Source organism: Glossina fuscipes, unplaced genomic scaffold (assembly GCF_014805625.2).
Source record: "Glossina fuscipes isolate IAEA_lab_2018 unplaced genomic scaffold, Yale_Gfus_2 109, whole genome shotgun sequence".
In the NCBI taxonomy this organism is placed as follows: Eukaryota; Metazoa; Arthropoda; class Insecta; order Diptera; family Glossinidae; genus Glossina; species Glossina fuscipes.
In genome coordinates, this window is record NW_023998452.1 from 1,759,258 (window position 1) to 1,774,655 (window position 15,398).

Sequence of the window (15,398 nt, forward strand, 5' to 3'; positions counted from 1 at the left end):
CTCAAAATACATAAACTCTCGGACAGTTTCAAATTTGGAATGTACCTAAGCATGTCCGCCTCTTCGAGTGCTTACCTACTCGGCTGGCCAACTGTGGTAAACATTATCCCTTCCGCAAAAATGAAGATATTTGCAAAGACTCGCCTACACGCCTCCATTTTAGAAAGCTTGAATTTTTTTGTTTTTTTCTTTAATAAGGTGGTAACAGTGATATGTCAGGGCCAAATGTAATTTTCTTAGATGTTTTTTTCGTATTCTGTAGGTGTGCACGCTGACGTAGTGCAGTCAATGTGTTCCCAATTCTACATAAGCGCATAAAACCTTAATATAACCATCTCCCGTTTCACTTACTGGGTGTTCTACATGTTGTCGATCTCACCCGAGTTATTAAGGAGGAAAAAAGCCTCCTTTCAGAACACTCGTTTTGAGTTTGCGAGCACTTATTCCATCGCATTAATTCATCATCTTGAAAGCATCTATGACCGATATAGACCGCCAAGATTCTTCTGACACGATATGCAACTATTTTCAACAAAGTGATCCGAATGTTGAAAGAGTTCCCCAACTTGGAGATATTAACAAGCGATTTGCATAAAGCTGTCACTAAGAATATATCCACGAACTGAAATCAATTCTAATATATCAGCTATCGAAACGTGGAGTATTGGAATTGAAACGAAAGCGATATAACATAAACCTATGAAAGAAGACCTACCGTTGGAAGCGATAATGAAAGCAATTTTGGTTTTATTTCACTTAAAAATTATATTCAAATTAACTGAATTGTTGTTTTTAATGTTCAAGTTAGTTTTAGGTTTTATTGTTTTATTGTGTTTGGACCAAAATCTTGTCTTTCTTATCATAAATCCGCCTGAAAAATTTGCGAAGCGATAGTTGAAAAAATAAAGTCGGCTAACGGATATGACGACTAGCGAGGAGGACTATTAAAAAAGCGAGTTGTTTTCAAAAAAGTCAAAAGCAGAGCGGTTTTCTCTGAAGAGGAAGAATTGAATCGTGGTATTCGGAAAACATGGCATCTCAGAAGAGCAAAGAATTTTTAAATGTCCTAAAACGTACTGCTTTTTCTCTAAAGAATTTCCTTTAAAACTTTGTACATAATATTTTGTGTCAAGTCTTCTAAAATTGCAAATAAAATCTACGGTATTCATAGTGCGGTGATTTGAAACGAGTTTGAAAATTGTACGTAACCATACGTTATTCTATGATTTTATGATGTTTAGCTCATAACTAAAATAATTGAACTCTGCTTATTTATGATTTACATGGTTTTCCGTACAAAAAGTTTCCGTGATTTTATGAAGAATTCATTCAATCGCGTAGAATGCGTGTTTGAGGTGCTTGTTTGTGTTCGGGACGGTATAGAATTTTGGTGAAACTCTCTTAAATTTTTAGTTTCTTTAATACAACTGCGCTAATCATTACGGGCGGAAAAGCAACATCAGCATCCTTTTATTTATTTATTATATATGAAAGGTATGAACATATGAATGTATTACTGATTGGAAGAAGCAAAAATCAGATAATTAGCAGATAACACCAGTGAAAATCCACCTACAGATAATATAAATTAATTTTCTTTCAGTTTTGCTGCTAATTGGGATGTTATGCACACCCGAGGATATATGTATATATATATGTATATATATATATATATATATATATATGTAATGCATATAAAAACGTACACATTTTCACATTCAAACAAGTTTACGTACATTAGGTATTTATATATATATATACATGTATATATACAATGTATGTATGAAATGGGACTTTAGTATTCACGTAACATTTTCTGAATTCGAAGGTACTCCTTGGCGTTCTTACGTGCTTACAGGTTCATATGAGCCTTTTTGTATGAGTATATATATATATATATAGTCTATGTTTAGACAAGAAATAGAGATTCGAATACGCAAAATTGAACAAATATCGTTATAGAGAAGGGTAGCAGGGTAGAGGGCGATAGGCGGAGATAGAATGGTTTGCAACGGAGGAATGAGTTAATACCCAGCATGTAAGAGTATTTATGTTTGTGTATATTATAGTTAGCAGGTATATTGACCCACTTACCTGTCCTTGTACTGACTGATTGGCGGTGAGCTGAATACGGCCACGTTCGGTTTACCGCTCAACTGTAAGGTTTTACGTGACTTGCCAAGTTGATTCTCAGCCACACACGAATAATTGCCAAAATCTTGTGGATGCACTTTGCGTATAATCAAAGTGTGACGTGAACCACGACTCTCCATGATGTGACGCTCTGTCGTATCCAATTGCATGGTATCTTTAAACCAAATGACCTTAATTTGTACGACAAGAACCGCAGTAGCAGTGGGAGTACCATGTATATAGTGAATATACAATAAAGCCGCAAAGAAAAATAAATATAAACGCATGCATACATATATATACACACACAAACATACGCGTACATATGCAACATACAAATATACACATATACAAATAAACGTACGATTTATACATTTTTGATGGCAAAGAATTGAAATAAATTGCAATTAAAATTAAGAGATGTGTGTGCGTATGCGTGTGTATGTGTGTATGTAAGTGTAAGCGCAAGTGTAAATGTATGCATTGTGAGTAAAATTAATACAGAGCATAAAAGAAAAAAAAAAATAAAAATAAAAAAAATTAAAGAAGAAAAGAGATATGGATTAAAGCAATCATGCGTGTGTATGTGTGCATATATAGAGCCGTTGTTGGAGTTGTTGTTAAGCGAATGTTATTTTAGGTGTTGATATGTTTTCATAAGAGGTGTCGAAATGAATCAACAAACGTGTGAAAGGTGTTAAAATAACAACGAAAGTTTAACACATCATCACGAAAACAGAAATTGAATTTCGTTCATAAAATAGTTGCGTAAGTGGTAGTGTTCGCGACAGTTATTTTTTATTTTTTTTGCATTTTTTTGTCATAATTTTTATTTGATTAAGAACGACAAAGCATCAGATTATGTGTTGACACATTTGACAAAAACGAAAAAAAAAAAGAAGAAATAGTAGCAAAAAAGAAAGAAATAACAATAACAACAACAAGAACAACAAGAAAAATAACAGTAAAGATGGACAAGACATTATTGTGCCCAAAGGAAGCACATAGATGTACGTAAAACCAGTCGCATACGTACATAGGATGGCAACGTTTGCCCGAATGTTAACAACAGGATACACATGCGAATTTTCATGTTTATTATTAAACGAATAGAGAACAAAGAAAAACGACCGAAAAAGAAACATATCCAACAAATAAAAAGGACATAAAACGATCATTCATTTTGTCGTTAGAATCAATACACCAGACGCGGATGTACAATACATATATACGATAGGATAGAAAATGAAAAAGTAAAAATTACATTTAAGACACAAATACACACACACGCACACGCATACACACACAATAAATAAGTAAATGTAGTGTGGGAGAAGCAAAGCATAGCAAAACAAAGTAAATCGAAAATATCCATAACAAATACAAACATAAGCGTTGATAATTGTAAGCGATTGAGGAGGTAAACGTTCAAAAGCGATTTATGTATGTATGAGTCACGTTTGTTAGGTTTTCATCATAAAATGTTTCGTTTTCGTTAAAATTTGTTACATTGTGGTGATGTCGATGATGGCAGTCAACCATGTTACCGTGCGGATGTTTTTTGAAGAGCAATCCCAAGCGCACAAGTCCATATATATCCATGCACACACACAAACACAAAGTTAAATGATATACATATGACAAAAATATATCATTTCGTTAATATCCCAAAAAAAGTGACAGCAGCAACATCGCCATCATCATCACGTATAGCAATTTTGTTATCGAAGGTGTGCGGCGTGTTTTTTTCATGATTTTCATTGTTTTTATTTATTTGTTTATTTTTATTTTTATTTTTTGTTTTTATGCATTCGTATGATTGTTGGCATAAGTGTGAGTGTTTGAGTTGGGGCGTTGAGTTTGATTTTTTGTTTTTGTTTGTTAACAATGTTTTGTCATGTGTATAAACACCGCACAAAACCATTTTAGCGAAATGTATGTTTTTTTGCATTTTTGTTGCCGTTATTTGTCATCATACATGTGTTTGTTTTCGTTTTCGTTCACATACATTAGCGAAAACACATCCATTTATATACATGTATACATATATATATATATATATATATATATATATTATAGGCGAAAAATGTTAACGTTTGCATATTATATGTACATGTATACATATATATATAATTTGTTTACACCAGATATACACATGTATACGTGCATGCACATATACAGCGCACATTTTAAAGAAACATCAAGATTTTTTGGTCGAATGTCGGTTTTTGTTTTTTTGTTATTTTGTTTTTGGTCACCGCAGCATACCGTCAGCGCACCCAAAATGTATGACGTAAACATAAAGTTGCCCCGCACGCGTATATATTTATTATTTCATATGCACGTATTCCCAATAGGCGTTACGTAGTTGTAAAACAGAAACAACGGTTGAAAACGGGGGCGCGTGGGAAACCGTGTTGTATTTTAATTTTCATTTTATTTTATTGTCAACATTTTTGTTGTGTGTTTGTTATATTATTGTGTTTTCATTTATGACAAACAAAGTGTATCGAAGCGTAAGTGTTGACATGGCATGAAAGCGTTAATATTATTAATATCATTCATTTTTTTTTTTTTTTTTTTTTTTTTTTTTTTGTTAAGTGGACGTGCGTGGATTCATGTTCATACATGTAGAGTAGAGTTATAGTTAAGTATTTTTTTTTTTTTTTCGTTGATTAATTGGAGATAACAGCACGGCGAGAGTTAGCGATGCATATGGAAAGAAACAAAGTAAGGATCCAAATACGTTAGTAATTATATCGGATGATCCAGAGAAATAAATACAATTATTATTATTATTATTATATGAAAAGGATATTAAATAATATAAAAAAAATAATGTACACAAACAGATTAAATTGTATTTTGGAATTAAAATAGTGCACCGTGACCCACAATTACGTTGACTGGAAAGATAAGTTAACTGTAATCTTCGATTAAATCCTATAAAGTTCATGAGATTACTGGTCAAACGCGCAGTTAAAACGCTTCAATGACTGCATTAATCATAATCTAGTAAGAGATAATACATATGGCGTAATTTCGTACAAGTTCGCATACAGACATCATAACGGAAAACTTATTAATCATAGCCTATAGGCTACGACATCAAGATATGCGAGGCACCAACCTACGCCCTACAAGAGCATAAGTTTCTCCCCCAACGTTGGAGAAAAAGCAATCTGAGGGTCTTCTCTATATCTATACAACAGCTGGCCTTCTGATTATTACTATTATTGTACTTTATTTAGAACAAAGAAATAACAACAAATTCCAGGGCTAAAAAGAGGATGAGTAGACATCCTCTGATCGTGTAACATATTTATGCCCTTGCGCCTGAGCCCTAATTCCCGCTGCGGCTAAAGTAAGCTCTGCTGCACTTGAGATTTTAATCCACAAGGTTGGAAAACGGTATTATCTGTCTTGTCTACAGGATATGTATGTATAATTACATTTTATATGTTACTATATCCATATTATATCCATATATACATGTATGTATATATTTATATATCTGACTTGTATTACTTATTTTAGTGGGGAGAATAAAAATATACAAGTAATTCATATATAAACTAAAACAATTTTTTCGTAACCCCTCTTGGAAGGGTACGAAAAGAGATTTCGTTTACTAAAAAGAGTTTAATGTGTCTTTCACTCCCTGTATTGTTGCCTGGTAGCATTGAAAACTGTTGCGACACTAATTAAAAAGGGATTTATACCCATACAAGTGTACAGTGGCAAGCATAAGCTGCTCATTATTAGAGCTTATTGCTCTTGTAGCTACGCATATGAAAATGTTGGGTTTATATGTATATAACATACTTTCTTTTTACATATTGTACTCTGTAGTGTTCTCAATTATTCGATAACTTTCGATAACCGTTTAATCGAATAATCTGCGAATTGAAAAATAATGAATACTTAATTCATGAATCGTTCAAATGAAACGGATACGTTCACACTAAGTGTGTATGTGCCACAAACAAGAGCAAAATATTACAATCTTGAATGCTTATTAAAATAGAAAGTAATATTAAGCTGAGAAGTACCCTTTTTGAAAACAATATTTACCTATTAAAGTATTCATTAGACTTGGTTTCTTCCGACTCTTTCCTATTCCCAAACCTGAATACATCCATGAGCTGACGAAGTTTTCCCGATTTATAAGGATATGAAAACCGGATTGCCGAAAGAGCTCAAGTTCATACCAAGAGGCACATCCGAGAGAGATTACTTTGAAAGGGACCAAATTGCTATTGATGAATGAATAAATATTTTTCGATAAATTTAAAAAGACTTTTTCTGGACTGTTCTGGACACACCTCGTACTACTTAAGATTTGAAGGACAAGCAACTTTAGTTTCACAACGAGGACAATAAGTTATCTTAAAAAGATTCAGTTTTCCAAGAATCTCTCATCAATAGAGAGGTTGCTCGCGTTACTTCTGATGGCTTTTCAAGTCTAAATACGTTCCAGTATGTGTAGCTGATTTAATGCCTGTGAACGTTTCGTATCGCTTAAGTTTGCGAGGGCCAATGTTTACTGCAGCTGTTGATTGCAGCCCAATTTTTTTCCTTTGCCAGTCCCAGTCGTGGCGATTAGGCACGCGACATAGAATTTATGGTCGTTTTGTTTGCTGTTGCACTGCATTGCAAGTCTAACATAGATACAAACAGACTTACATTACAAAAGCTCCTATACGAATCAAAACGATGACTTGGAATATAACGCAAACTTCGAATGCAATAACGTTGGCGTTCAAAGGAGTAAATAATTTTTGTACAGTATGTTCTTGACTGCAAAGGTTTGAGTTGAATTTCTCTGTCAATTTCACAAAGTCACTAGAGTAAAAATAGAAATCTATAACTCTATATATAAATATGTTTTTATTTTATTGTAGTAGATCGGATCCGAAAATAAAAGTAATTGCAGAAGTAATTGATTTAGAAATAATTGCATTCACTTATTTATGCTACAATAATTAAAAAACCGGATATAAAATTGAATTGAAAAAATTTGCTTTTTTACGTAATTGCCTGGAGAACTGGATGGGTACTCAAAATTCACACTTAAAATGAATATATTTATCCCATTTGAATTTATTACTTTTTGTATATATTTTCAAAAAATTCTGTAACAATTTTTATGAAAAAGTTCATCATAAGCTGATGATAATTTCAATCTTTTTTTTTTTTTTTTAGTTTAGCACTGAGGACTCAGTGACCTATAATATACTCTTTTACTGTCAGGTATGTTAATATGAAACCGGAATATTTGTATAGAAAATACACGTTGGTATAATGAAAATGTACTGTCTATCGCTAGTTAAGAATTTTTGTTATGAAGGACAACCGTTTAAAAATGTTGCTGCTTTGTCGCAAAGCTGCATGGATTAGCAAACCCGAGTCTAGTTTTGTGATGTGGGCGCATGGACGGTTGGCTTGCAAGAGGAGTAGTTTTTTGACATACGCACCGTTTTTTGAACATCGAAAACACTCTATATCGGTGGATTGCTGATGGCACCAAACATGGAGTATCGTCCTCCTGCAATAGCGATTCGATCTTGCGGTCGATGTGGATGGAATTTCCGCTTCTTCACTTGTTATCCCATGCAACGCGAAGATGCAAAAAACCTTTTTTTGGATCGTGCGGGCAAATAATAAACTCTATTGTCTATATGTCTTTTATTGACACAATATGTCGACATATTTAACGGCGTTACAAACTGTGCTATGTATATGCAACTTGTATTGCTACAAGTCACATGTAAAACAGAAAATAGTGCTAAAGCCGCCATTTGGAGTAAATTAAAGTAGAGCTCTCTATGGGCATATGCAGCTTCATATTTACATGCCCAGTATTTTACTAATGGCTTTAATAAACTGTTCAATTTTCATTGTGTATTTCACTTTTTTTCTTTGACCATCTTAATCACTCAATCGGAATATGAAAACATGTTTTGAATGCATGCAGGAAAGTAGAGAGTTTTCCTATTTTAAAGTTTTTCTTCAAAAAAATAAAATATATCTGACATTAAGTTTATAATAAAGAATTCACTTATTTGGTTATTCGGTTAGCTTTTTACCATAGCTTTAACATTTTATATTACATGATTTTTGCCTTTTGTTGGTTTAAAGAAAATATTTTGAAAATGAGTAATGAAATGTTTAGAAAAAAAGTGTTAACTTTTGTCTAAAGACCCATTTAATTGAGAATACTTTACATACATTTTGAATCCTTTATATTTATATTGCTAGGTAAACTTATGAATCTTTACGGTATAGATTTTCAAATCATTAGGTTTAGCTCAATTAAGCACTAGACAAATTTTAACACTACTAAGAGATACTTTGTTTTTATTATTGTTTTAATTATTTATACATTTTTTATTTTAATTTTCATAAACATTTCATCAAAAGAAAATGTAAATAGTTTTCTGCTTGCAATTTATTTCCGCATGCAATCTTTATGCACACATTCATTACGTTTGCTGCCTAAGGGTATACACTAAGTTTGCTAACTTGCAAGCAAATGCCGGAAAAGGAAAAGTCATCCGAAAAACCTCTTCGTCAAATACATATATCTCTCTCTCTGATTCTTTTATGATTCTCTCGAACGATTTAATTACAAAAAAATTCAGGTTTAGATGAAGGGAAGTGTCAGTAAATAAGTGAAATGAATGTGAGGCTATACACAAAACGTAGTATTAATCAGATCATATTCGATTTTTGATGTCGTCTTAGAAGCCTGGGAACGTATAAAGGAGAAATACTGAATGCCGTTAAGAATCGACTTCTAATAAGATCGCCATCGAGGCAAAATATCATCCTTTCTATATACAAATATTTCCATTAAACTGGGATTGCTCTAGAACAGACAAGTCTTTGTGGTTCAAACTTAATGCAAATTTGGTAGCTGTCAAAAGCTTCGACCATAGCTGAATAAAATTTTTTCCTCTACTTTTTTTTGTTTAGCATTTTCCCTTCTTTTATCTGTAGTCCTATTTATCTGTTTGTTTTTTTAAGCAGACTCATTCTAATAAAAAAAATGCAACGAGCGTTCGATTTAGCTTAGAGTACTTTTTACGCAGCGTTTATGGTACGCCCGACTCGTACATTGCCAGTGCAAAAGCAAAGTTACTAACTTTATCGTTTCACTTGTAACACACATAAAGTACAATACGACATATGACTTACTATAAGCAAAGGGATTGAAATTTTTCCTTTTTTCATATATATGACGACTGAGTATGCAGTTGTACAATTATTGCCGAATTGAAACATTCCTTGTCTTGCTAGATCCGGCCATGGTGCATTGAAGACGACAAGGAAAGGATGTTTTTCAAGCGAAAATGATTTTTATCTGCTGACGGTCTTTTGTTTTGATATAATGCAATTATCTCAAGATAAGGTCTTACATCTGCGGGGTTCCCCAATAAGTCTAAGAATAAACGGTTCGCATGAAACACTCGACTCGAAACTTTTGAGTTTTATTTTGCATTTCAAATTTTTTTACTTTTACTCAGCTACACGACAAGCCATTATTGTCATTCTGCTGATTCTAAATTTTTTTTTTTCTGATTTTTCTTTTCATTTTTACAAAAAGGCAACATTTTATAGAATTCATTACGAAAGGTTTTTTATGCGTTAAACAACTTTTTTCTCATTCACTTAAGCCGTACCTATTAATAGATAGCTAGCATGGTTGTCATTTTTCAACTTGCAATATGTTTGACGTGATGCCCTCTACGTGGAAATCAACTCCATAAATCCATTCATAGAATTAGTTTAGCAAAGTATAGTGACATTGGAACAAGTTTGACTGTAAAGCTTAGACTAAAGTATAGATTAACTTTTTTACTCTAAACGCAAAAAAAAGAAACTCATGGAAAATGAAGATATCATTTTAATCATCAATAGCATTATCTAAGTGCATGGAAAGGGTCGCTCTGCTTACTGCAAGCTTTAAAGTAAGCAAAAATCAATTGGTGGAAATTCGTTTTTTTTTGTTCTCTGAAGAACTTTTGATGTCTTACAACGTTAGGCAGTTGAATGGATGCGTATAATTCGGCTTAAGCTGTTCAGGATTTTCGTGCTATAACTTTTTCATGCGCATATATGTTCGTGTAAATATGGAGGGCTAGTTAAAAAAAATTATATCTTTTGTTGAAAATTAACGTTCGTTAATTAAAGCACTTATTCAACTGTTAACTTGCAAATGCTTGAAAGGTCATTTGTTTCATTTTTTTGTTGTTGCTTTTTTTTCTTTTTAAAGATATTTGCATATTCAGGCATACGTAATTATTTTATATGTAGCATATATACAATAGGTATCCATATAATTTAATTGTTTATAATATATATATATGTATATATATATGTATATATATATACATACATATATATATGTATAGAAGAGCCTAAGTATAGTTGGGCATTTGTCTGTTTGTTTACATATGTTGGCTCCGCTCTCATTTTCGTTCTTTCTTGATAATTAGCCTATGAAGAGGCAGATGAAGTGGCATGTTGTATTTGTACATCAAGGATATAAAAAGTTTTTGACGCGTACTCGTGGGACTTTTGAATGGCATTAGGAATTAGTTGTATATATATATATGTATACATATATGTACATATATATATTTTTTTAATTATATGACCAATCACTCAGGAGATAATACCCTATTCGTGCAGCACCATGACGGTAAAAAAGAACAGAGAAAGGAAGGTGCTGGCCGTACTCGACTGCGTGTGTGCCCAACCGGTAAGTTTTACGCCTTTACCTACTGAGAACTGATTTTAATTACGATAAAAGTAACCACTACCGCCATTGAGATTTGAACCCATAAACGCTGACTCGCGACTCTTACCTATTGGCCAACTTATGCGGATAAACCCGATAGACTTTCTGTTTACCGATGGGCTCCTTAAGTTGATTTAAGATTTTCAGAGAATAATATTAGAAAGTCCATAACCCCTTAAACAGACAAAGGGGCTTAAGAAATAATTGCAAGATTTTAGTAAACGAAGTGCACAGCGCTATCATCGGCATAAATTTTTCTTGTTGACAATGTAAATATGTTAGGTAATATATTTTGTCTAGTCGGCACCTTCAATCACAGAATACTAAAAATTTGATACTGTTGCGATTCGAAGGCTCTTTAGTTCCCAGAATCTTTTTATTCGGATTCAAGAAATGCTCCCATTCCAGACAAATGTTGCACATTCAGTTACTAGGCTAAAAAGCCAAACTTTCATATCAAAACTTTTTGAAAATAGGGTTTTATGGGGAGTGGCCTTCCAAATCTCAATAAGTTTTGTGTCAACACGGTCCGTAAAATAAACACAAGAATGCATTTGGACAATATCAAATGGACAGACATGCCCAAATCAATTGAGAAAATGATGTTAAATAGATAGGTTTAATAAAAGCTGGGCCTATCTCAAATATAATGTAACCATACCGTAAATGGTATACTGTGTAGCAATGGAATAATTTGATGAGAGGCATTCTATAGCATAAAGTTAGTCAGCTGAGTGGAATTGAAAGTAGGCGAAGATCTTTTGAAATCATTGCTGCTGCACTGAAAACAGGCCATTGAAGAACTTCGAAGACTTAAATTTATAAGAAGTTACGCCTGGCGATTTGTGTTCGATAACCAAAACATTTTATTCTCGAAGCAGAAGCTTTCCGAAATCATCCATCAGGTTATAATTTCTTACTTAAAGAAGAGGGAATAAATATGAAATATGATGAAAGTGTTTATGTAATAATTTTGAAACATATTTTTAATGCAGATAATTAAAAAGTTTTGTAAACTCTGTATACTTTTGGTGGTGGTATGAAGGCGTCTGTCCTTCCTAAACTGTATTACGTGCATCAAAGCGGTTATTAAAACGAGTATGTTGTTGATGCACGACGGCGGGGTAAGCACATAATTATAATGCCACGCAACATTGCCATATTGTTTATAGACACATCACGCTTTCTGTCAAGTTCATTAAAAATTTAACAAACGCTCAACAACAACAATTATTGTGTGCCGATGTTATTAATAGTAGACAAAGTGTCATTAATTTCATTCCATTGCAAATCAAACGCCATTAAATATACATGCATGCAAATGTAAGCACTACATATACATATCCGCATATATATTTGCTACGAAGTACACAAGTGCCAGCTACACAAATACTTGACGTATGCAACAGACTTTGATTGAACGGATTGAAGGTGTGCAAATAATAATGGCGTTCAATTACAATTACATACCCATCGACAGAATGTACGTACATAAATGCATATTTATGTATATGTATTCAAATATTGATGTAAAATATGAGTACATTTGATGCCTTGTTAATGTTTAAAAAAAAAAAGAAGAAAACATATTCATAAGGCGCACAAATGATTTGAAATAATTATGGGTATGTATACGGACTGATAAGCGCGAATTGTAAATATGCAACTTTGTAATAATTATTTTCGAGATTTACACGAATGGGAGAGGAATGCTTTCATACCCTGCCCTTAAAAACTATTTTTCAATTAATTAAAACACACTTTAAAAGTCATATTTCATTCCTTTTCATTTCACACATTTACGTGCTACCTGTGTGTGTGTGTGTGTGTGTGTGTGTGCATTACATTGAAATATGCATTACAAAGAAAAGCATTTTTTTTTTTCTAATTCCTATATACATATATAAATATATATGCTTTTTTCCGTTTTTTTTTTTCTTTTTTATGAACGCTATTATGTACATTCATAAGTACATGTCTTTTCATTCATACACACAGAAATTGCTGTATGGTTACGAATGAAAATCATTTAAGGCTTAAATGGAAATGTCATCGTCCTTTAAATGAAAACGCAACTAATAGAAATACATTCGCCTTTAATTTCTAAAGCCTTTCTACGCCCATAAACGGATCGAAATACACTTCTGTTGGTTTTGTCAATACGTTCGTCACGCTCGATAATCCACGTCAACGATTCCAAAGGGATTGGAAAACATTTTAAAACGACTTTAGTTTAAGTCCGCTGATAAGTAACTACAATTTTTCTTATACATTATTAGTTTTTCTCTATTGAACATGTGCCAATTCCCTCTCAAGAACCTCTTATTTGTAATTAGTGTTCATCGCAAATTTGTTAAAAAAATATTTCTTAGACTCAAGAAACCCACTGACCACGATTAACAAAAAAAATATTTTGATTGTTGTGCATTCAGTTAAGCTGATTGATGGGTGTCCAAGTCTCGTTGTAAGCCGTTCATTATTTTCTTACTTGCTTCAACTAAGTAGTGCAAACTTAATGTTTGGTTAATGTATTCATAAAGTAACAAGTAAAACGGCATAATAAGGCGAATCGTGTATACTTCGCATCCATATAAGGGAAATATGTACAAAAATTTCTGCTTTCTATGTTTTAAGTGCCAGCCGGCTTGACTTCATTAGGAATTTTAGTTACTTTTAAAAAGCTTAAATATATGTGCCTAACAAAGTTCGTTTCCATATCTACTACGATTCCAGATAAGGAAATAAGTTATTGATCGAAAAGGAAGTAACGCAAGGAAATAACCATAAAGGGACAAAGGAACACATTTGGCACATTTAAAGAGTCGCAGTATATTAACTCTCAGGCAAGCTTTACTGGTTAATCTGCGAAACTTGTTGATTTGATCAGTTTAATATAACCTACGAGGTCAACACTTAAGTGTTGTACTATGCATTGCATAAAGCCTTTCTAGCCTATATAAAGACTGGCATATATGCGCATAGATAGGAACATATTGGAAGTGAGAAACTCGAGATTATTAAGTTTCAAAACCCTGCTAAGTCAATATTTGTTGTAGCGTTTACGAATACTTATTATCCTAATTTTTCGTTCCATTAAACTAGCATGGATGCATGCAACACGCCGAAAAGACACAGCTATTGTTATAGCAATTATTTCTGAATAATCTCTCAATCATAAGCTTTTCGGATTTTCTCACAATGGAGAAAAATTTGTATTTCGCATTTATTTAAGGGCTCAAATCAGTATAAATTTTTCAAAATATCAATTCTTTTTTTTTTTGACCTTCTAGAATATGTGAAAAGAATTCGTTACTCGCATGAAATTTTTTGTTTTTCCCGAAAAATAACCTGATTTTTTACTTATTGACTTCGCTAAGCGATCACTTTAGAAGCTATTTATGTTCATTCGAAACCGTTACGTAAAGCGAAAAATCTGCGATTGTTTTTCGAGTCACGTTCGAGCTTCAAATCCTCGAGGAAAGGTAACCGGCGGTGGTGGGGGGAGGGGGGCAAATATTTTCACTTGGAAGGCTAGTTTTATGATCTTGAAAACGCCGCCTAACTGAAAAAAAAAAACAAATATATTATAGTAAGACGACATATCTGTCAAGCTTTCTAAAGCGATTTTCTCGAAACATGATTTTTTCAAACGTCAGACAGCACAACTCAAGCAATTTTCATTTTTTTTCATTCGAATTTTTTACAGTAATGTTACTCTTTTGCCATATTTGATGACTTGAGTTTGCATAAAAATTACTTGATTTTCTAAGAAACAAAATTTTAAAGGGAGGGAAATGCCAAGTACACATTCTTGGCACATTGTCTGGATCGTGCAGACGGCGACTGGCGAAAAAATTAACAACAATTGGCAAAAATTTAGCGGAAAAACGAATTGACGGCGAATTGAAATGTCGCGAAGAGTTTAGTAAACAGTGTTCGCAAAAGGATATGTCGGCAGAATATTTGTAGAAGGCAGAGTTAGTCGCCAGCGAGTCAAAAGTGAGTCGTGACAGTCGAGTTGAGAAAGTCGAATTGCCATACGCGACCGGTCGAAACAAGAAGGAGAATTTAAGCGTTGTAAAAATGAGTTCCTGTAAAGAATTTGTGAGTAAATCTCCTAAAAATTATAAATAAAACCTACACTATCCTATAAATCACAATTCAGTGGCACGAACTTTATATCAACAGCCATTGAATAAATAATATAAAATTACGAAAAAGAGGTTTTTTTGTGATCAAGAATTGCGTTTTTCACTCAAGCTTTTGCCATTTACACACAAATCCACATTTACGAACACCTCTGCATGTTTCTTTAAGTATAGGGACGTAGGGACCAGTCGTGCTGTTTGCAAAAAATACCTGCGGTGTTCCCAATTCTTAATAGTTTTTGAAAACACTTCTTTTCTTTTTTTGGAATATTTCAAGGTACGCTTAATAACCTCCCCAAATATTATTGTTC

The 15,398-nt window shown here is 33.0% G+C and overlaps 1 protein-coding gene across 8 annotated transcripts in view; it reads right to left on the bottom strand.

Moving 5' to 3' along the window:
• Nucleotides 1–15,398, bottom strand: part of LOC119638723 (neural cell adhesion molecule 2) — a 279,884-nt gene that overhangs the window by 18,788 nt on the left and 245,698 nt on the right. For all 8 annotated transcript variants that reach the window (XM_038035683.1, XM_038035676.1, XM_038035677.1 and 5 more), the window contains one exon: nucleotides 2,095–2,324. In XM_038035683.1, the coding sequence (XP_037891611.1) occupies nucleotides 2,095–2,324 (230 nt within the window). The remainder of the gene's footprint in view (nucleotides 1–2,094; nucleotides 2,325–15,398) is intronic.